This window comes from Microtus pennsylvanicus, chromosome 12 (genome assembly GCF_037038515.1).
Source record: "Microtus pennsylvanicus isolate mMicPen1 chromosome 12, mMicPen1.hap1, whole genome shotgun sequence".
Classification (NCBI taxonomy): Eukaryota; Metazoa; Chordata; class Mammalia; order Rodentia; family Cricetidae; genus Microtus; species Microtus pennsylvanicus.
The window spans coordinates 64454883-64478780 of NC_134590.1; the positions used below are offsets into that span (position 1 = coordinate 64454883).

The 23898-nt window shown below is 40.9% G+C and overlaps 1 protein-coding gene across 2 annotated transcripts in view; it reads left to right on the forward strand.

Annotated features, from left to right (window-relative positions):
* Eif4enif1 (eukaryotic translation initiation factor 4E nuclear import factor 1) overlaps positions 1-23898 on the forward strand; it is a 41045-nt gene that overhangs the window by 14293 nt on the left and 2854 nt on the right. For both annotated transcript variants that reach the window (XM_075944049.1, XM_075944050.1), the window contains exons 4-16: positions 107-234; positions 5370-5656; positions 6174-6375; positions 6636-6811; positions 10496-10631; positions 10831-11010; positions 12271-12503; positions 17368-17439; positions 17808-17991; positions 19233-19312; positions 19850-19989; positions 21982-22066; positions 23371-23503. In XM_075944049.1, coding sequence (XP_075800164.1) covers positions 107-234; positions 5370-5656; positions 6174-6375; positions 6636-6811; positions 10496-10631; positions 10831-11010; positions 12271-12503; positions 17368-17439; positions 17808-17991; positions 19233-19312; positions 19850-19989; positions 21982-22066; positions 23371-23503 — 2036 coding nt within the window. The remainder of the gene's footprint in view (positions 1-106; positions 235-5369; positions 5657-6173; positions 6376-6635; positions 6812-10495; positions 10632-10830; positions 11011-12270; positions 12504-17367; positions 17440-17807; positions 17992-19232; positions 19313-19849; positions 19990-21981; positions 22067-23370; positions 23504-23898) is intronic.

Consider the following 23898-nt stretch of genomic DNA (forward strand, 5'->3'; position numbering starts at 1 on the left):
AGGGTAATCATTCTGAAGGAAATTTCCTTGTAACCTGGAGTTTAGAAATTGGGACCTATTAGAATTAACCTGCAAACACTAACTAATGCTATCCTTTAACCTGTAGTGATGGTGTCTGGGACCCTGAGAAGTGGCATGCCTCTCTCTACCCTGCTTCAGGGAGGAGCTCACCAGTGGAAAGTCTGAAGAAAGAGCCAGAATCAGACCGTCCTTCCCTGGTGCGCAGAATAGCAGGCAAGTGTGCAGATGTTTATAAATAGTAGTGTGATTTGGGGAACATGGTCCTGGCTGTTGGTTTCATTTTTCACCCCTCACCTGAGACAGGGTTTCTCTGTGTTACAGCTCTGGCTGTTCTGAAGCTCACTCTGTAGACCAGGCTGGCCTCAAACTCAGAGATATCCTCCAGCCTCTACCTCCTGAGTGCTGGGATTGAAGGTGTGCACCACCACCTCCCTGCATGCTGGTTTCATTCTTAGTCCTCAGAATTTTACTTATTGAAATGTCATGAGAAAATTGATTTAAGAGTTGTATTTTTCATAATAAGCAGAGTAAAATCATAATAATAGTCTTCTTATAACAATGGCGTGTTAGGCTATGTGCTTTTGAATTATAAAGTACCACCGTCTTTGCTGGTGTGATTAACAACTTGATATATGTGGAGTTGCCTAGGAGGCTAGCCCCAAGACACTTTCAGGAATTAGTAGCCTCTGTTCATGCCTGTGTTGGATTGTCTTCATTAGGTTAACTGATAGGGAGAACCCATTTTAATTGTGGGTGTGACCATTCTCTATTGAGATCCTGGACTATATAAAATGGAGAAAGTGAGCAGAATTTAGCATTCATTCATCCATGTCTACTTCTTGGTTATGTATTAAATGTGACCAGCTGTTTGAAGCTATTGCTTCCTTGACTTCCTTGCCATTATGAGCTATATCCTTGAACTACGAACCAGAATAAACCTTTTTCCCTTAAGTTTTTCAGTGCTTTTTAGCACAGCACCAGGAAAGGAAACTAAGACAGTTGAGGCTATAACTTACATGGTCACCTTGTATTCGTGACGGCCTTTGTTTAATTCCTAGCACTGAATGAATTAGACATCGTAGTGCAAGCCCTAATCCCAGCACTCAGGAAGTAGAAGCAAGAGATCAGAAGTTTGAAAGCATCTTCAACTAAGTACTAAATTAGAGACTGAACTCCATGAAATCCTCTCTCACTGTTGTTGAAGGCTGGTGGTTCACGAATTTGGGCTTTTTGAGATGGAGTTTATCTCTGTAGGTCTAGCTGTCCTGGAATTTGCTCTGCAGATCAGGCAGAAAGTCACAAAGATCCACCTGCCTCTGCCTCCTGGTGCTGGATTAAAGGCAAGTGCCACCACTGCCATTTTGGGTGCCATTTGTAGATGGAAGTTTCTGTTCTGCCTGGTCCCAAAGAAGCACACAGAGGCTTCTATTAATTATAAACTATTTGGCCTGTTAGCTCAGGCTTATTGTTAACTAGCTCTTAAACTTAAATTAACCTATAATTCTAGTCTGTTTAGCCATGTGGCTTGGTACTTTTTCTCAGTAAGGCATTTTCTTCTTCCTTCCTCTGCATCTGACTTGCGACTGCTTCTCTGCCTTGCTCTTTCCAGAATTCTTTTAGTCTGGTCGCACTATCCTTCCTCCTTGGCTACTGGCCAATCAGAATTTTATTAAACCAATACGAGTAACAAATCTTTACCCTATGCTTCTATGATTCATGTCTTTAATCCCAGCACTCCAGAGGTAGAAGCAGGCGAATCTTTGTGACTTCAACATAGAGGCACTGTCTGAAAAATAATTCAGATAAGATGAAAAGCTGTTCCTGGTTAAAAATAAAGACTAAGACAGGTTTTTCATATTTGAACTCAACTTCAGTTTCTAGTTTTTCTGTTTGTGACATGTTTTTCTTTTTGAAATAGCATTTATATATAAGAACCCTTACATACAACATACCTTTGATGCTCTCACATGTATATCTGTATGAAACCATTACCACAATCAATAATAAGTGTCCTTGTCACCTATAAGTGCTCTCATGTCCGAATGTCTCTTTTCTAACCCCTTCTCACTCCCTGCAAGAGAACTGCCCTTCCTTCACTAGGTGAGCTTACACTACTAAAATTGTACTAGAATCATCACAGTATGTTCTCACATGAAGTTGCATTCTAGAACAAAGGCTACTCTGTAGCCCAGGCTGGGCTCAAGCTTGAGTTATCCCTCTGCCTCAGTCTCTCATGAACCATACCTGGCTTTATCCATATTGTTGCATGTATAGTTACTTTCTTTTTAATGCTTTTAGTATTTAATGATATGAATCTGTCATTGTGTCCATTTATCTGTTAATAGTAATTTGAGTTGTTTCTAACCAAAGGTGATGTGATCATTTATGTGTAAGTATCATGGGAATTTTTATCTCTTGGGTGGATACTTAGAAGTATAATGGCTGTTATGTATATTTAATATTTCCAGAAACTATCAAACTTTAATAAAAAGTTTAATAGATTTATTATTTTTGTGTGTTTTATCTACCATATGTAATGTGTACCATGTGCAATGCTTAGTGTCTAAGCAGGTCAGAAGAAAACTTTGTTTTTAAATTTCTTTCTAGATTTGTTTTGCTTTATATATATGAGTGTTTTGCTTGCATGTGTATAGTGCCCAAGAAAGCCAGAAGAAGGCATCATCAGATTCCTTGGAACTGGAGTTACAGATGGTCATGAACCAGTATGTGGGTACTGGGAACTGACCCTGGATCCTTCCTCTTCAAGAGCAACAAGTGCTCCTAACCACTGACACATCTCCTAGCCCCCCTCAGACTCCTTTTTTTCCAAGTGGTTAGACATTTGATATTCCTATTTGCTGTGGTTTCAGGTTCTTCTTGCTCCACATCTTGGCAGCACTTGGAATGGTTAGCCTTCTTAATTGTAGCCATCTAGTGGCTACAATAGTACTATATAGTACTATTGTATATACTATATAGTACTGTATAGTACTATTCCATAACATTTGTATTACTGGTGATTAATAAACACTGTATGCTTATTAAAGATTGTGCTGTACATGTGCTGAAGTGTCTGTTCAGGTCTTTATCCTTTTTTGTTGATTTAGTTTTTTGAGACAGGTCTCACTGTGTAGCCAAGACTAACCTCAATTAAACTCAGCAATCCCCACTTTAACCTACCAAGTGTTAATATTATAGGTATTCTACACTATACCCGGCTCACTGGTCTAGTATTTTTTTTTTAAGATTTATTTATTTATTATGTATACAACATTCTGCCTCCGTGTATGCCCACACGCCGGAAGAGGGCGCCAGATCTCATTACAGATAGTTGTGAGCCACCATATGGTTGCTGGGAATTGAACTCAGGATCTCTGGAAGAGCAGCCGGTGCTCTTAACCACTGAGCCATCTCTCCAGCCCCTCTAGTATTTATTTTTAAGATTTATTTAAGGACCTGGGTGGTAGTGGTGCACCCTATTAATCCCAGCACTTTTGAAGCAGAGACAGATGGATTTCTGTGAGGTTGTAGAGCTTGGTCTACAGATCAAGTTCCAGGATAGGCTCCAAAGCTACAGAGAGACCCTGTCTCAAAAAAAAAAAAAAAAAAAAAAGCCAGTTGGTGGTGGTACCTGCCTTTAATCCCAGCATTTGGGAGGCCCAGGCATATGGATCTCAGTGAGTTTGTGGCCAACCTTGTTTATAGAGCAAATTCCAAGACAGCCAGGACTGTTACACAGAGAAACCCTGTCTCAAAAGGGAAAAAAAACCCCCAAACTTGTTTGTGTTTTATCTGTATATTCATTTGGATACCAGAGAAAGGTATCTCAGATCCCATGGACTGCAGTTAGAGATGGTTGTGAGTTGCTATAGGGGTGCTAGGAATTGAACTCAGGACTTCTGGAGATCAGCCTTAATTGAACAGCCCTTCCAGCCCCTTGATTCATTTTTTAGTTTTTTATTTATTTTACTGCGTTTTTATATGCTGTGGATTCAGGTCTTCCCTGAGAAATGTGCTTTGTTTGAATGTTTACTCCCAGTCTTGGATATCTAAACAGTGTCTTCAAAGAACAGTACTAATCTCAGAGCAAACCTTGCTTAACAGGCTGCCTTAATGGATGACACTTTGTTGCTGGGCCTCAAAAAACATTTTGTCTAATTGTAGGAGCCTGCTCCTACACCTAAGCACAGCAAAGATGTTCTCTTTCACTTTAGGTTTCACTCTTGATGCATTTAAATTAAATATTGAATATGAAATCCAGTTTAAAGTTATCTGTTTTGAAACAGTGTCTTATTCTGTCTTATTCTAACTCAGGCTGGGTTTGAACTCAGGAATTGTGCTTCAGCATCACAAGTACTGGGGTTACAGACTGACAAATTGAATGTAAAGTGTGGGGGTTTTTTGTTTGTTTGTTTGGTTTGGTTTTATAAGACAGAATTTTTTGTGTGGCCTTGGCTGTCTTGAAACTCACACTCAGTAGATGAGACTGACCTTGAACTCATAGCCACCCTCCACCACCGTCTGGCTGTTTACTATTTTTTAGGCATTTTATTTTTTTCAAATACTGACATGACATTTTATTAATGGACAATAGATTAGCTAAAAATTGTATACATGAAAATCTTTCTCTTAGCCATAATCAACAGGAAAAAAAAAGCCAGTTGGTGGTGGCATCTGTCTTTAATCCCAGCAAAGACTGACTGATCTCTGTGGGAGTTCAAGGCCAGTCTGGTCTATAAAGTGAGTTCCAGGGCTGGCTCCGCAGCTACTGTGAGACCCTGCCCCAAAACAAACAAACAAATAAACATCTTAGTCTTGGCTGGAGGGATTGCTCAGAAGTTAAGAGTACTAGCTGCTCTTCCAGAGGACCTGGGTTCAATTCCCAGCACCTACATGGCATCTTATAACAGTCTGTAATTCCAGTTTCAGGGGATCTCAGCTCTTCACACAGACATACATGCACACAAAAAAACATGAATGCACATGAATTAAAAAATAAATTATTTAAAAAATCTTAGTCATAGAAAGTCATTATGAAGTAGATCTTCTTCTGAGGAGAAAAAAGGACTAAATATTTTTTAAAAATTTTAAGTTTAATGTAAAAAAATAATTATAAAGGGCTAGTGAGATGACTCAACAGACACTTGCTGCTAAGCCTAACAATCTGAGTTCAGTCCTTAATGACCAAGTTTTAAAAATCCAATGACTATGTACTTGTTACTCTGAATCTGTTGATAAGCCCAGTTTTAGAATTATCTCCTTTCTGACATTTTCTGTCCTCCTGCCAGCTGTGGGCACGGTTTCTAGAGATATTGGTTTGCTTACCTTTTTTTATGGCATCTTTCCAGATCCACGAGAGCGTGTGAAAGAAGATGACTTAGATGTTGTTCTCAGCCCACAGAGACGAAGCTTTGGAGGTGGCTGCCATGTGACAGCTGCTGTTAGCTCCCGTCGCTCTGGAAGTCCCTTGGAGAAAGACAGTGATGGACTTCGCTTGCTTGGTGGACGAAGAATTGGCAGTGGGAGGATAATCTCTGCCCGGGGTTTTGAGAAGGACCACCGTCTCAGTGAGAAGGACCTACGGGACTTGAGAGACAGAGACAGAGAGCGGGACTACAAGGACAAGCGTTTCAGGGTGTGTCCTCTGGCCCTGTTAGTTCTCAAGTGCTTGAAATTTGATGGTCACCTCTTTATACTGTATTACTCTTCTTTTCATGATGGTACAGAATCAAAACCAGGGCCATACATTTGTGACTGGTGCCCTAGCTCTGAGTTGCATCCTCCTAGCCCAGCCAGTTACTTGGAGAAACTAACGTCCTTCAATTTCCCATCACAGCATCTGCACTGCAGTTTCTAATATTAATTCTTTTTTTTTTTTTTTTTTTTTTTTGGCTTTTCGAGACAGGGTTTCTCTGTGGTTTTGGAGCCTGTCCTGGAACTAGCTCTTGTAGACCAGGCTGGTCTCGAACTCACAGAGATCCGCCTGCCTCTGACTCCCGAGTGCTGGGATTAAAGGCGTGCGCCACCACCACCCGGCTTCTAATATTAATTCTTTTAAGACTGACTACAATGCTTCTACTAGCATTTTACAGTTTTTCATTCTTGTTTTTTGGTTTTTTTGTTTTGTTTTGTTTTGTTTTTTAATTTTTCAGAGGGAGTTTGGAGATAGTAAACGTGTCTTTGGTGAGCGTAGAAGAAATGATTCGTACACTGAGGAAGAACCAGAATGGTTTTCAGCTGGACCCACAAGTCAGTCTGAAACCATTGAACTGACTGGCTTCGATGATAAGATACTAGAGGAAGATCACAAAGGGAGAAAAAGAACAAGACGACGGACTGCCTCTGTGAAGGAAGGTCAGTAGGAACTGTGAACTGTTTTAAAATAATATGTGGTGATTACTGCTTTAATTGCACATCTATCGATGGGTGCTAGTTAATAGCAAGTTTTTAGTGTTTTAGTTCCATTTTATTTTGTTTTTGTGACAGGGTCTGTAAAGACAAGAAGTGTTTTGACAGTATGTGTGACTTTTGCATGTGTACTTATATCTAAAGGCACAGAATGAGACTGGAGTGTGTACTTCAATAGGTGCTTTCTGTCCTGGTTTTATTTTCAGGCATAGTGGAATGTAATGGAGGGGTGGCTGAAGAGGACGAGGTTGAAGTCATCCTGGCCCAGGAGCCCTCTGCTGATCAGGAAGTCCCAAGGGATGTTGTCCTACCTGAGCAGTCCCCAGGAGAATTTGACTTTAATGAGTTCTTTAACCTTGACAAGGTGCCATGCTTGGCTTCGGTGAGTGTAACAGCACATTCGCAAATAGACATGGAGGGGTTACAGAGAAATCTTAGTAGATAAAACCCTTGCTGTGCAAGTGTGAGGACTAAATGAGATTGAAATTTCTAGAGCCCAAGTAAACGTTGGTGCAGTGTGGTGGCCTCCTGTAAACCTAGCACACAGGAAGTTGAAACAAGCTGACTAACAGAGCTAGCTGTGTTTCTCAGCTGTGAGTCCAAATGAGATACCCTGGCTCAGTTTATAAAGTAGGAGTAATTAAGGAAGATGCTGGACATCAACCTCCACTTGCACATGTGCATATGCACCCAAACATATGTGTACCTATACACAGGAACATCCTTATATACATACTACATACACGTAAAATAAAAATAAACATATATGAGCCAGGCAGTGGTAGCACCCGCCTTTAATCCAGCACTCAGGAGGCAGAGACAGGCAGATCTCTGAGCTTAAGGACAGCCTGGTCTACAAAGTGAGTTCTATGACAGCCAGGGCTACACAGAGAAACCCTGTCTTGAAAAATAAAAATTAAAAAAAAAATTTTAATTAACATATATGGAATTTGGGTGCACACATGTAATTTTAGTACTTGGGAGACTGAGACAAGAGGAGTTTAAGTCTGAGATTAACTGGAGCTACATAGTCATTTCAAGGCCAGCCTGACTGCATGGTGAAACCTGCCTCAACTTTTTTTTTTATTTTCTTAGTTCAGAAAAAGAAAAAATGCTGGGCCTAGGTGCATGCCTTCAATTCTAGCACTCAGATGGCAGGCAGATCCCTGTCAGTTCGAGGTCAGCCTGGTCTACAGAGAAAGCTCCAATGTTACACAGAGAAACCCTGTCTTGAAAAACAACAAAAAGAATGAAAGAAAGAAAAACAACATAATATGAAACAGCTAATTATGGTTAAATTTGACTTAGTGTTTTTTCTCTCTCTTTTTTTCCAGGGAAGGGTATCTTTTGTTTTGTTTTGAGACAGTGACTCACTATGTAGCCTTAGCTGGCCTGAAACACAAGAGATTCACGTATCTTTGCTTCACGAGTGCCAACATTAAAGGCATGTACCACCACTCCCCAAATGTGTATATATATATTGAGAAGACGCAGTTAGGGGGCTGGAGAGATGGCTCAGCGGTTAAGAGCACTGACTGCTCTTCCAGAGGTCCTGAGTTCAATTCCCAGCACCCGCATGGTGGCTCATAACCATCTATAATGAGATCTGCTCTCTTCTGGCCAGCAAGCAGACAGACAGAGAAGACGCAGTTAAAAAAAAAAAAACCTCTACTAGGTACAGCTGAAATATAGCTCCCAGCTCCTTCATCAGCTGGTAGTTGAAAGGATACAGTGAAGGATGTCCCAATCCAGAAGTCAGCTGTGTCCATTTCCTGTACAGGATGAGGTTCTGCTGTCCGAGTCCCTGCTTTGTCGTGTCTTAAAAATGATCAAACTTTTAGTTCAAAAGGATTTGGACTCAAGCACCTTGTTTTTTTGAGATGAGTATCTCTACAAATGTGTCTAAGAGCAAGTTTGTTTCTACTCTTGATTATAAAATTTAACAGAACACAAATTTAGCGCTGTAGATTGAGAGCACTGTCTGCTCTTGTAGAGGACCTGGATTTGATTCTCAGTATTCACATGGCAGCCATAACTGTCTCTTAACCCCAGTTCCAGGATATCTAATGCACTCATACATGGTGCAAAGACATACACACAGGCAAAACATCCATAATGTATTAAATAATAAAATAAAATTTAAAAAAGAGCTGCACAATGGTGTCACATGTCTTTAATACCAGCACTCAGGAGGCAGAGGCAGGTAGATCTATGTGAGTTCGAGGACCGCCAGGGATACTATAGAGAAACCCTCTCTCAAAAAACCATAACAAAAGTGGGCAGTGGTGGACAGTGCCTTTAATCCTAGCCCGTGTGTGTGTGTGTGTGTGTGTGTGTGTGTGTGTGTGTGTGTGTGTGTGTGTGTGTGTGTTGGGGGTGGCAGCAGAGGCCTCCGAGTTCAAAGCCAGTCTGGTCTACAGAGTGAGTTCCGGTACAGCTAGGTCTATATAGATATATAGAGAAACCCTGTCTCAAGAAAAGAAAAAAGAAAACAAGAAAAAGGAAGCAAAGTCTATAACTGAGCAAAACAGAAATTACTTTTCTCGCCTGGTGATGGTGGTACACATCTTTAATTCCAGCATTGTGGAGGCACAGGCAGACAAATCTCTGATATCTAGGCCAACCTGGTCTACAAAGTGAATTCCAGGACAGCTGGGCTACATGGGAAAAACCCTGTGTGGGGCAGGGGGGAGAAAGTGTTTTCTCAGTATTTACTTAATTTTTTTAGAAAATGCCCAGATACTTTATGTCCTTTATTTTTGTCTTTGACTTTTCCTATTTAGTAAGATTATGTTAGAAACATTAAAATACAAAGTCATCATTTTTTGTAAATTAAAACTTTTTGAATAGATTAAGTAATTTACCTTTAAAATGTATTATTTTTAGTAAGGGTGAGTGCACACGTGTGATACAGTGCGTATGTGGAGGTCAGAGGCCAGCTTTTTAGAGTTGGTTCTCCTATCTTATGTGGATTCAGGTCATCAGGCTTGTACCATATAGGTGCGTTTACTTGCTGAGCCATGTCACCAGCCCTAAAGTTTCTCATTTTTAAACACTGAAATAGTAACTACCTTTCAGGCTGTTTGTTTGTTTGGGGTTTTAGTGGATTTTGAGTTTTTGTTTTAATAAAATTCCTGCTTAAACTAAATTGTATTTTGCCTGCACTCACTTGTTCCACTGAGATATATCACTTATGATACTTTTATATCCATTTTCCAACTGGAGTTGTTATTCTCCTGTGTGTTTTTCTTCTTGATGCTTACTTTTTGAGACAGAGCATCAGTGTGTGACCTAAGCTGACCTCAACCCCTCCAAGTGCTTGGATTACCTGTGTTGCACCTCCCTTGGCTGGAATAATGATCTTTTTTCTTTTTTTCCCGATCTTTTCTTTTTTTGTTTGTTTGTTTTTTGAGACAGGGTTTCAATGTGTAGCCCTGGCCATACTAAAACTCACTCTGTAGACCAGGCTAGCCTTGAACTCAGAGATCTGACTACCTCTGCCTCCCAAATTCTTGGACTAGAGATGTGTGCCCACCTACTGGCTATAGTGATCATTTCTTAGCTCTACATTTTTATATCTTGGCTTCTTGAATTTGTCAGCGTTGAATATCATAATATTCCTTTCAATCCTGAGACCACCAGTTTGGAGCCAGGGATTTTCTTTAATCATGTCTTCATAAACAATCTCATGGAAGCCATCAACATGGTGTCAGAGTACTTCACTCTGGTACTTATTGTGGTTTTGAAACTGGATCTCCTAAGATACCTTTTTTAATGCGGCAAACGGTAGAGAACTCTTAAGTAACATAGAGACTATGCTGTATATGCTTAGGAGGTCTGTGTTTTTTGTTTTATTTCTGATTATTGCTTATTTGTTTTAATGCCCAAATTTGAGTTGCTCAGGAAAGATCCGAAAGGGGAAGAAAAAGGCTCAACTCCTAAGTTCTGAAAGTGATTTTGGGTCAGCAGTGTCAAAGGAAGTTTCAGAGTCTTTGTCTTAACATTGAACCTCCATGTCCTTTTCACCTGGAGACTGTCACCTTAACCCCTTTGTCTCTCTTGTCAGATGATAGAAGATGTTCTGGGAGAAGGGTCAGTCTCTGCCAGCCGCTTCAGTAGGTGGTTCTCTAACCCAAGCCGGTCAGGGAGCAGATCTAGTAGCCTTGGATCTACACCACATGAAGAGCTTGAGAGACTCGCAGGTAAGAGATCTTCACACTCTAGCCTTGTATGTGAATTGAGCCTCCCCTGGCCTGGATCATTTTGTCCTTTACTCAGGGTCCACTAGGGTTAAAGGAGTTTTGGATACTGAAAACCCTTCAGTTACTGCTCTTCTTATGTTGTTGAAGGGAAGTATGTATGTTCAATACCAACTGTGGGTATGTTTATTTACAAAATCAGGTCTGGAACAAGCAGTCCTCTCTCCTGGACAGAACTCTGGGAATTATTTTGCTCCTATTCCATCGGAAGACCATGCTGAAAATAAAGTGGACATCTTAGAAATGCTTCAGAAAGCCAAAGTGGATTTAAAACCTCTTCTCTCTAGCCTTTCTGCAAACAAAGAAAAGCTTAAGGAGAGCTGTAAGTGTTTGTTGTTTAGCTATGTAAAGTTCCCATTCTTAAGCAGTGGTTCTAATATACTGCTTCTCATCAATTCAGAAGCATAGTGGGGATTAGTTGAGGTTTTTCAAAAAGACTCAGGCGTGTTGCCATACAACCTTGTATCTTTTAAGCCCTGGCTGGCCTTAGAACTTGCTGTGTAAGCCAGGTTGGCCTATAGCTCACAGAGAAGCTCTGGCCTCTGTCTTTACAGTGCTGGTATTAAAGGTATACACTATACCCAGCCTCCCTCCGATTTTTACTTAGGGTCCAGTGGTAACAACCCAGGACTGTTTCTATCCTCCCAAGCATAGTTTGCCTATTCCTCACTACTGTGCCTCCATTTACCATGTTCTCACTTAGGCAACAAGTCCTTAGCATCAGTTAGCGCTGTGAGACCACAGCACAGGTTAGTTGCCGTTGAGCTGTCTGGGTTCTTACCCTGGTAGCAAAGTCTGGAGAGAGTTATTATAAGGTGTCTTTCTGCCTGACACACAGGGTCTTGTCAAATGTTTTTCGTTTTGTTTGTTCTTTTTTGTTTGTTTGTTTGTTTGCGGGGGATGGGGGTTTTCTGTGTCATTTTGGCTGTCCTGGAACTCACTATGTAAGATCTTACCAAGTTTTGAAAATTCATACTCCATAGTTCTGCCCTCCCAGTTTCTAGCATTTGAATATTTTTGGTGTAGTTTATTCTGTTTCTTTTATCTTTATTATTATCATGTGAATGTGTGTCTGTGTATGTGCCCAAGGGGATGAGAGAGGTACAGGTTCTTTGGAACTGGAGTTCCAGTAAGTTCAGTTGTGAGCTGTCCGGTGTGAATGCTGGTAATTGAACTCAGGTCCTGTAAGAACAAATATGTGTTCTTAACCACTGAGCCATTTTTTTCCAGGTGTGTACCCCTATCCGTTCGTTCTTTGAGTCAGGGTCTTTTTAGTCCTTGCTGTCCTGGAACTCCGTATGTACAGTGTACCTCAAACTCCCTTTGATCTGTCTGCCTGTGCCTCCTTAGTGCTTGGATTAAAGGTGTGTGCCACCTTGCCCATCCGTGTCTTTCTGTGTACATAATTATAGCCTTATTCCTACTAAAATACTATGATTTTAAGTGTTCAGTTTGTCTGTTTTCATTGGCAGCCTTTTTGACAGCCTCACTTCAGTTATGAAATAATTGTCATGACAGCCAATGAGAATTCTTACCAAATACCCGTTTGCTTGGTGTAACCAGAGCTTTCTCAACTTCTCAGCACATTCAGGGGTTGTACTTTCAGTGGAAGAGGTAGAAGCAGGGCTCAAAGGCTTGAAGGTGGACCAGCAAATGAAGAATTCAACTCCCTTCATGGCGGAACATTTAGAAGAGACACTGAGTGCTGTAACTAGCAATCGACAGCTCAAGAAAGATGGAGATATGACTGCATTCAACAAACTAGTGAGCACCATGAAGGCAAGTGGGACTTTGCCTACTCAGCCCAAAGTCAGTGTAAGTATTCAGAAAACCTCACCCAGTCAGTCTCTTCTTTTCCTGTTTCGGTATGACCTCCCACTGCAATAATAAATGATATTTTGAGTAGATTGGAAATTTCTTTAGAAGTTGTTTGGTCTTTGGTGTTTATTTGTTCCTTGATTATGGATATGCTATTTGTTAGTAGAAAAAAAGCATATCTGTGGATAATGTATATGTCTGGTACAATAGGATGATTGAATAATTCAGTTTAACTCATTTCTGTATAACTTTATGAAGTCCTTTCCTAAGAAAGAAAAGTAACTGCGTTGTGGATGTAGCCCAGTGGGAGAAATACAACCTAATATGTAGGATCACCATTGCAAAAGAGAAACTTGTCCCTCGAGCTGAACTGAACATAGTGATGTTCAGATACTGTAATCCTAGTATCTGAGAGGATCAGAAGCTCAGGGACAGCCAGGGCCAGTGATGATCAAGTCAGGTATGCTGACACGTGCTTAACCCCAGCACTCAGGAAAAGGGAGGTATATCTCTTGAGTTCAAAGCCAGTCTCAGCTACATAGTGACACCCTGTCTCAAAAGTAAATAAATATGTTGGGCGGTGGTGGCACATGCTTTTAATCTCACCACACGGGCAATATCAAAAAAAAAAAACTGTCAAAAGAACCAAAGGGAAAAAAAGTAAAGATATATATGTGTATATATATATATATATGTGTGTGTGTATATGTATACTTATATACATATATATATCTTTTATATATATAGATATATATACACACATATATACATATATATGTATGTAAAGATGCTATGTTTTTAGAGGTGCTCGATGGAAAATTTTCTAGTTATTCAGCTGTTAATACGAGATTTTTCTGTTTGTTCTGCTTTTCGAGATAAGGTTTCTCTGTGTAGCTCCGACTCTCCTGGAACTTGCTCTGTAGACCAGGCTGGCCTCAAACTTAGAGTTCTACCTGTTTCTGCCTCCGAAGTGCTGGAATTAAAGACATAAGCCACAAATGCCCTACAAGATTTTATAGTAAAATTTTTTAAAGATTTACTTAATTTTTTTATATATTAACATTTTGTCTATGTACTGCTTGCATGCCTGGTACACACAGAGTCCAGAGAAGGGTGTCAGACCCTCCTGGCACTGGAGTTTCAGATGATTGTGAGTCACTATGTGGGTTCTGGGAACTGAACCCAGGTCCTCTGGAAGGGCCGCCAAGTGTGCTTAACCACTGAGCAATCTCTCCAGCCCCCTAATATAAAATCTTTATTTTTCGCACTTTGTATTCCCTGTATCTATCTGGATTACCTGTGTTCTTGATTAAACAGTCACACGGATTTATTGACATACCAAAAATGGAGGTGAGCATGATAGGGCAGGCTGGTGGTCCTATCACTACTTGGAAAGTGATTATAGGATAGTCACAAGCTCAAAGGGTCTAGAAAGACCCTATCTCCTTTTTTAAAAGTACATATCAAATATCATAGCAGTGTTTAAAGCGTGAGTTTTAGCCATAGTCTTCTTCTTACACTCTTCCTTTATGATACTAAGTAATAGGGAGACAGGGTAGATCTGAAGAACGAAGTCTAGTCTTAGTTACTATGTTATATCAGATCTGCCAAATTGAATTTACCTCTTTCTTCAATCCTTTTTGCCTAGCAACTACAAGTAGCTAAATGATTGATTAACTGTGATGATGGTAGCTGGTGGCGCACACCTTTAATCCCAGCGCTTAGGCAGAGGCAGGTGAATCTCTGTGAGTTCAAGTTCCAGGAAAGCCAGAACTGTTACACAGAAAAACCTTGTCTCAACCCTCCCCCCCCAAAAAAATGTATTAAAGATATTTTGTGTGCATTTATATGGTTGTTTTTTTGTTTTGTTTTGTTTTGTTTTGTTTTCGAGACAGGGTTTCTCTGTGGCTTTGGAGCCTGTCTTGGAACTAGCTCTGTAGACCAGGCTGGTCTCGAACTCACAGAGATCCACCTGCCTCTGCCTCCCGAGTGCTGGGATTAAGGGCGTGCGCCACCACCGCCCGGCCCGCATTTATATGTTTTTGTGGGCATATTTGTCCCCCAGGATGTGGAGGTTAGAAAACAACCTGAGAGAGTCTGTTTTCTCTTTGCACTTTGTAAGTCCTGGAATTGAATTCAGGTTGTCATGCAACAGGTACTTTTCCTGCTGATTTATCTCTCCAGCCCTGATTGTTTTTATACCCAGTGAAGGGGATGATTTTTCAGTTTTTCTTACCTGATCAACAGTTAAGGTCAAACAGAGGTGCCGTCCTCTTGCCCACTTGAAGGACATTTCCGGCTATAACATACAACTCAAAGGGAATGATCCTATAAACTGCTTCAGAGTTAACTTCCACACAATAGGTATAAATGCTATAAAATGAAGGACACACGTTTCTAGCCATGGCATACATCCTGTATTGGGGGATTTAAGGTAGAATGATTATAAATTGAAGGCCAACATGGGTTTTTGCTATCATGAGCTACATACAGAACAAGACCTGGCTCATAAAACTAAGGGCTGTGCATGGAATTTCCTGCCCCCACCTTGGTATTTCAGAACTAACTTGTTTTGTCATTTGAATCTTATCATAGGATTTCTTTTTCCTTTTAGTGTGAATATCCAAACAAGTGGAGACAAAGCAGCTAGGAGCAGTTGGGAGGAGGAAGCAGGGGGAGAATGGCAGGTTTGAGACCAGCCTGGGCTACATAAATAGACTGTGTTTTGAGAGGGAAAGAAGGGAACTCAGTATTTCATGTCTCAACCTTTTATTTTTTTTTTATTTCATTTCATTTTATTTTATTTTGCTTTTTTGAGACAGGGCTTCTCTTTGGCTTTGGAGCCTGTCCTGGAACTAGCTCTGATAGACCAGGCTGGCCTCGAACTCACAGAGATCCACCTACCTCTGCCTCCCGAGGGCTGAGATTAAAGGCCTGCGCCACCACTGCCCAGCTTCAACCTTTTGCTTTATTGCACAATATTGACCCTGAGTCGTGAGTGCACTTGGTTTGATATTGGAGTTTCAAGTGCTCTTACATACATCTAGTTTCAGTTATGGTGTGGGAATGAACCTCAGACACCTGCTAACAAGATTGAGATATAAAGTGGATAGATTGATATTTACACCAACTTAGAATATATCATGTTGCTCGGTTTGCATGTGAGGTCCTGGTCTACTACTAAAGTCAGAGTCTTCAGTCATTACTGCTGAATAACAGTTCTCATTTGCCACTGTCTTTCCAAGTAATGAAGTTCACTCTTAAACTGTATTTCTTGGAATTGCAGATTATGCTGCAAATATGCTAAGCCATGTAGTAAGTTGCCTACTCTTAAAATCATTTCATTTAGCCTCAGTTCCAAAGCCAACAATAGAAGTCTTTGAACCTGCTGTAGATTTGACAGCTCCCTCTAAAGGAAGGGGAATTGCAACAGAAAGTCCTGCTGACTAAGCTCAAGGGCCACACAGTACTCAGACATGCAGTAGGGTGCAGGTTAATTGTACAAAGCAAAAGAACATTGACAGATTAAAAGCAGAATGGAGATTGAACTTTTTTCTGCATATGAGAAACATTTTTAGGAACTTAATTTGAAATAGTAATAGTAATAGTAATAATAATAATAGTTCCAGGGTTTTGGGGTGTTGTTTTGAGACAGGGTCTCTTTATGTCACCCTGGCTGTCCTGGAACTCACCATGTATACCAGGATAGCCTGGAACTCAGATCTACCTGCCCCTGTCTCAAGTGATTGGATCTAAAGGCATGTGCTACCACACCTGGCCGAAACTCTGAAACATTAACAATTCTTGCCAAATTTGGAATGTTATTATTTTTGTTTTAGTTTTGTGACTCAGCATCATGTTCAGACCTCTCATGCTTTCTAGACAAAGGCTGTGCCTCTTGCCTATCTCCTGGCTATGTTTCATGCAGCCCAAGCTTCTCAAACTCCTGTTTGTTCTGCCTCAACCACCAGAGTGCTAGAAAGAATAGTGTGCATCACTGGCATGCCCAGCCTGTTGTGCTGCTGTTTTTAGTTGTTGTCTGTTTGGTTTTGGTTTTGGTGGGGTTTTTTTTTTCTGTTTTGTTTTTTTGAGACAAGGTTTCTCTGTATAACTTTGGAGCTTGTTGAGGAACTCTCTCAGACTTGGACTCAAAGATCTGCCTGCCTCTGCCTCCTGAATACTGGCTTTCTGGTCTGTTTTTAAAGTTTTATTTATTTTTGTTTTAAGTGTATGATTATTTATCTGTGTGTATATATGTGCATGTCTTATGTCTATGGATTTTAGAATATGTGTGATCCCCTGGAACTAGAGTAATAGATGGTTGTGAGCCATCATATGGGTGCTAGCCATAAAGCCCAGGTTGTACCTTTGAAAGAGCAGCTTAACCACTGAACCATCTCTCCAGCTCGTTTTTTTTTTTTAATATGCCTAAAGGCCAGAAGAGGGCACCAGACCTCATTACAGATGGTTGTGAGCCACCATGTGGTTGCCGGGAATTGAACTCAGGACCTTTGGAAGAGCAGGCAATGCTCTTAACCACTGAGCCATCTCTCCAACTCCTTGTTTTTAATACTCTCTTTCATCAGTAAATCTTATTGATAATGATCAGTAAAGGTTTCTTCAAAGATGGACTAGTGCTGGCTTAGAGAATCTTTCCTAATACCTCTTCATGTACATGGGAGGGATTTGTTGAGACACACGCGATGAGAGTAGGAGTGAGTTGGTGAAATCAGTTCTCTGTGATTTGAGCATCATTTTGCTGTTAACTGTCAACTCCCTTGGGAATATTTGCTGTTTTTTATGTGGTCCCCAGTAAAATTTGTCTTAAAGTTATAACCAGTTTTCTTCCTTTCTTTTTTAGCGAAACCTTGAAAGTCACTTGTTGGCTCCGGCTGAAATTCCAGGCCAGCCTGTCCCTAAAAACATCCTACAGGTATGTTATAGTCTTAGACTAATCCCTCAGAGTGACCTTTGTGTGGCAGTCAGGGATGTACTATTGCTACCTAACTTCATTTGCTATGTTGCTAATCCAAGTGGGTGGGCTGTGATGCTTTAAATGGTTCTGGTTTGCCAGTTTGCAGTTTCTGTGGAATTTGAGAACCTGATCTGTTTTTCTAGCACTAACTTAAGGCAAATGTTGGTAGCTGAAACATTTGGGGAAATGTCTTACATGTACAGATGCCAGCTCCTCAATGGTGCATGAGAGACATTGACTAGCTTCTAAAACTGGATTCCTGTTTCAAAACTTTGGACTAGAAAGAAGTAGGTTTGTTCACAGGGATCTGGCATTTCTGCCTATAGGAACTCCTTGGTCAACCGGTTCAGAGACCTGCTTCTTCCAATCTTCTCAGTGGCCTTATGGGGAGCCTGGAACCTACTGCATCTTTATTGAGCCAAAGAGCGCCCTCTCCTCCTATGTCACAGGTGTTTCAAACTCGAGCAGCGTCAGCAGACTATCTTCATCCAAGGATACCATCACCAATTGGTAACTAGTTCCTTACTGCTGGGGATTGAACCCTGCGCCTCGTATCTACCAGTTAAGCACTCCACCATTGACTAGGTTCCCATCTCAGTACCTGCTCTTAATGCATGTGTGTCTTCCCCTCGTGTCCAAGAAGGTTAGATTTCTTCCCTGGACTTGGCAGTCTTTGAAGGGTATGCTTAAAGAATCTGAAAGGAAATAAGTCCTTCCTTTCAGTTTATGTAGAAAGTGTGCAGTCAAAGTGGAAGATAGTTTTTTGGGTTTTTTTTTTTTTTTTTTTTTTGAGCTCCCCTTTTAAATCAGTATGTTCCTAGTAAACAAGTATAGCTTGTTTTCTTTTTCTTTTCTTTTTTTTTTTTTTTCGAGACAGGATTTCTCTGTAGCTTTGGTTCCTGTCCTGGAACTAGCTCTTGTAGACCAGGCTGGCCTCGAGCTCCCAGAGATCCGCCTGCCTCTGCCTCCCGAGTGCTGGGATTAAAGGTGTGTACCACCACTGCCCGGCTTTAGTTTTCTTGTTAAGAGAATTCAGCTGAAAAGTTAATTTGGATTCTTAGGTCTGTCTTTGATAAAGAACTTGAGGAAAGCCAGGAAGTGATGATACACTCCTTTAATCTCAGCACTTGGGATGATGAAGCAGGAGGATTTCAAGTTTTAAGGCCACGCTGGCCTACGTAGTGAGTTTGAAGCTACATGAAGGAGCCAGTCAGAGTAATGACTTTCTGGAAGAGCAGTTGAAGTTGGTTCACAGTGAACTGTGAAATCCTGTGTTGCTTCAGTATGTGCCTAAAAGAAGCACTTCCAGAAAGCTGTGTTAGTGTCTCTTCCATCAAACCACTGGAGACTGCCGGCACCTTGCCTTTGCCAATCAGATACCTTAATATTTGCTTGCAATCATATAGAGTCGTGTGGGAACTGACCCTCAGAGCTCTGGACTCTACTTTAGTGCCAGCTAGCTTGTCAAGCATGGCCAGATTGCTGAAGAGAAAATTTTAGCCGGAGAGCTCCCAGCTCTGAAAAGGACAAAGGTGACAGCTTAATGGGAAGAAGGTTACACCAGCAGTTGAGGCCAGAATAACTCTGTTTAAGGTCCATATATACACTGTGGGAGGAGAGACTAAAGGGGATGTTTTATCGGGCCAAAGAAGCAAGACTTCCCCGTTAAGCAAGCACAACAGGGTGGGGGTGCTTACGTTGTCCTTGGCCCTAATGCTTGACAGTTATTGATTCTGGAAATTTTCTGGCAGGTTTCCCATCAGGACCCCAGCAGCTACTTGGAGATCCATTCCAAGGCATGCGCAAGCCCATGAGCCCTGTCACAGCCCAGGTCAGGCTGAGCTCTTTCTCAGACCTAGTCTCCTTGCCTTTTCACACTTGCTGTTGCTTGTAGGGTGGAGATTGATATGCAACAATGAAATACATAGTTTGTTCTGCAATGATACTTTACTTCAAGTTCATTCATAGGAGAAAATTGCTGAGTAGTATATAAATTAAAAAAAAATTTTAGATTTATGTATATGAATACTTGGTTTATGTTTGTGTACCACATGGGTGCTCATTGCCCAGAGAGTTTTCAAGAAGTCATCAAATCCCCTGGAACTAGAGTTATGACATTTGTGTACTGCCATGTAGGTGCTGGGAATTGAACCTCTGGATACTCAGCAATAGCAATAAATGTTCTTAACCACTGAGCCATCTCTTACCCCACTATTTAAATTTTAAAAATATTTAGTGGACAGCAGCATAACTTAAATATTTGTCATATTGTTTTCTTAGCTACCCTTTAAACCATAAGACAGACCTTTGTGGAAAATTGAACTTCCTCATTTTTTCATTCATTGTCCCCTGCCATTCTGTTGAGCAGATGAGCCAGCTAGAATTGCAGCAGGCTGCCTTGGAGGGGCTGGCCCTCCCACATGACCTTGCAGTACAGGCAGCATCCTTCTATCAGCCTGGTTATAACAAACCACAAGTGGATAGAACCAGAGATGGACTGAGAAACAGGTAAACTTCTAATGCTACTTATGCAGATTTGGGTACTGATTTATAAGTAGCCTTCTGAGATTGGTAAATCATATATATGGTTGTATATGCTGATCCAGTGTAAGATGGGCATTCCATCCCACTGCAGATTCTGTTTATAGAGAAAATTCAGTAGAATTGTACAGAATCCTGCTATGTGCCCTGTGTTGATATTATCAGTTTGCCCCCCTCTGAAGTGCCCACTGTCTAGCCTCTAAAAATAAGCACTACCTTAATTTTTTTATTCTCTATATATTTTTTTTAAAGATTTATTTTTATTTATTATGGATACAGTGTTCTATCTGCATGGATGCCACCAGACCAGAAGAGGGCACCAGATCTCATTACAGATGGTTGTGAGCCACCATGTGGTTGCTGGGAATTTAACTCAGGATCTCAGGAAGAGCAGGCAGTGCTTTTAACCTCTGAGCCATCTCTCCAGCCCCCTTATTCTATATATTTTATATCTTACATTTTTTGAGTTTCGGTTAGCTAATTCATGATAGTCTCATAATTTGATATTATAATTTAATTTGCTACAAGTAAATATATTTTAAATTTTACAATGCTTCTACTGGTTAATTTCTTTTATTTTTACTGTGCCAGGGATTGAACTCAGGGCCTTGGATATACTAGACTCTTTCATACCCCCACCACTAGCCCTTGTTTCTGTTTTATTTTGTTGCTTTTTAGGTGGAGACTGCCTTTGCATTTCCCCCCGCTGTTCAGACCCAAATAATCACACAGAAACTATATTGATATTTTAATATATTAATAGTTTAATATTAATAAACACTCTTTGAATTATTAACTCAGGTTCTTATTAAATAACTCTTACATCTAAAATTAACCCATTTTTATTAATTTGTGTATCACCACAAGGCTGTGGCCTACCGGTAAAGGTTCAGGCTACCAGCTGATGTCTGTCTCCTTCGGCAGCTACATGGCGTCTCCTTGATTCTGCCTACTTTCTCTCTATATCTCTGTTCGGATTTCCCACCTGGCTTTACTAAGCCGTTGGCCCAAACAGCTTCTTTAATAACCCCTGGTAATAAAACATATTCATAGCATACAGAGAGGAATCCCACATCATTGCTTAGTTTTGTTTTTTGGGTTTTGTCGTTTTTGTTTTTCGAGACAGGGTTTCTCTGTGTAACAACTCTGGCTGTCCTTGAATTCACTTCATAGACCAATCTGATCTCGAATTTAGAGAAATCCTCATGCCTCTGCCTCCTGAGTGCTGGGTTAATAAAGGCTCCAGGACAGCCAGGATGATTACACAGAGAAATCCTGTCTCAAAACGCCCTCTGGAAAAAGGAAAAAAAAAAAACAAAACATAAAAGGTGTAAATGATAAATTGTGTGAAACCCCCATGTACATTTAAGATACATTGCCTAGTTTATGAACACTGATTGGAAAGCTTATAGATTCAGGATCTCATCATTGCCTGGGATTCAGAGGGTTTCAGTCACTAACAATTGGTATAAGTGCAGGGAGTACACATAGTCTATTCCTCAACCTATTTCTATGCCAACTCTGTTTCCCATTTTCCTCCAGGCTAAGGGAGAATAAGTAGAATAGCTGGGGATAGTGCCTCCCAGCAGAGGCAGGAGAACGTCTGTATTCAAGGCCAGCATGGTCTACATAGTGAATTTCAGAGTAGACAGGACTATGTAGAGAGAAGAAAAAAAAAAGAACTTTTTCCACTGGCCAGTGATGGTGCATGCCTTTAATCCCAGTACTCAGGAGGTAGTGAAAAATGGATCTCTGTGAGTTCAAGGCCTGCCTGGTCTACTGAGCGAGTTTCAGGACAGGCTCCAAAGCTATATAGAAACCTCGTCTAGAAACCAAAAAAAGGAATTAAGTTGGATAAGTGAAAGGTGTGCTAAGTTCCTGGACTGTTACTGAATTACATGGTTTTAGACTTGGCATTAAGTAGTTGAGAACTGACACTGTTAATGGATCTGTTCCCAGGCAACAGCGAGTCTCAAAGTCACCAGCACCCATGCACCGAGGAAATTCCTCTTCCCCAGCTCCTGCTGCCTCCATCACAAGCATGGTCAGTGACTTTTGGTAACTGAATGGCTCTAAGATTTCTGCATCTGGTTATATGTTAGGCCAGTGTGCTCCCTGTGTCTCTGAATGCCTTCCACAGGATTACTGACTTTCTATGCCTGTCTATTTATTATGTCTTCCCTCCCTTAATTTATTATTCTGCTAAAGTCCCTACATTGAAAAGTATGCTCTAGGAGATAGACAAACTTGTGCCAGGATACAGTAAGACATCACTGCTTAAAATAAAGCTGGGCCAGGCCTGGTAACATACACTTAATGGCATCACTTGGGAGGCAGAGAGGCAAATGGATCTCTGAGTGGAAGGCCAACCTGTGCCTAGTGTGAACCTTTCTAAAAGACAAACTAGCATAGCTGGTGTGGGAAAGTAAAGGACAGAGGTGAGGCAGGATATCAGAAGAGTAACTTGTTCAGTGAGCATGCTGGCAGGTCCACAGATTGTATTCTGTTATATCGTGGGTTTGTTATTTGAGGTGCTAGTCTAGCTTTACCACTGCCTTTTTTTTAATAGTTTTTAATTTCATCTCTACAGACCTTTATCATCCTATCAAAGCTGATAGACAAGGGGGAAAAACAATTGTTTTGTGGTTCAGGACTCCATATGGGTCTCTGCACTAAGCACCTCAAAGCTCTTGTTTTAGAGAGATTCTGGAAGCTTTGTCAGTTAGATCTTGTCTCCTGCCTTTCAAATTTTGGGCGCATGCATAATAAAAATCATTAAAAAAAATAAACAACAGAAACAAGAACAAAAGGACTCTCAATGGTAAGTGAGGGAAGCTTTAAGATAATTGGATTTTCTTACACACAATATTTTTAAAAGAAAAATACCAGGAACAAGGAGTATCATATGTTTTGAGGTTGTCTATGAAGCATCCCTTCTGTGTTTACTAAGGTACAGTTCCAGCTATGCCCTTCTCTTCTTCCCCATCCTATCCCAGGCTTGATAAGCATGAGAAGAGAGACATTTTTACAGGTGAACAAGGGTTGAAGCTCTTGGGATAGTGACTATTTGCCTCTTTGTGTTTTCTTCCAATGTCTATAGACCAGAGCATTAGAGTTGCTAGAGTTCCCTCTGCCTACATAGACAAAATGGGGACTCTTCCCTCCCTCTATGGAATGGCTTCACCGGTGAAGCCAGGCCCAAGGTGGGTGCTGCATACATAGTGGTCAAGTACTTCCAAGCATTTGCAAGACCCTAGGTTTAAATCCCAGTATTCAAAACCAAAAAATCCTGGCTTAACATTACAGAAAGGCACTTGAGTATACTAATTCTGCCTCTCTTCTCTGCAGCTTTCTCCTTCCTTCACCCCTACCTCAGTGATTCGGAAGATGTATGAAAGCAGAGAGAAAAGCAAGGAGGAAATAACACCTGGAACAGTGGTTCCTGGGGATGCTAAAGAGGATGCTCAGAAGGCCAGTGAAGGTACTGCTCACCTGTGTCAGAACGTAGGCATGCATGACTGCAATGTCAGGGAGATGGGTTGGGTGAGCTCACAGTCAAACTTGCTCACCTGATATTCTGTCCAGCTGGGATAACAGGTGTACTCTAGCTTAGGATTCCTATTAGTCTACCAGGTTGAATGATAAATTCATAGCATATTAATACAGTTCAGTTCTTATTAACATTTTTATGTTTTTATATGCTTTGCCTCGAGGTATGTCTCCACAAGAGGGCATCAGATCTTCTGGGCCCGGAGTTATAGGTGGTTATGAGCATCCATGTAGGTGCTGGAAATGAATTTAGGTCTTCAAGAACATCCAGAGCTTTTAACTGCTGATCTGTATCTCTAACCCCAGCTCTTCCATATGAACCAAAGA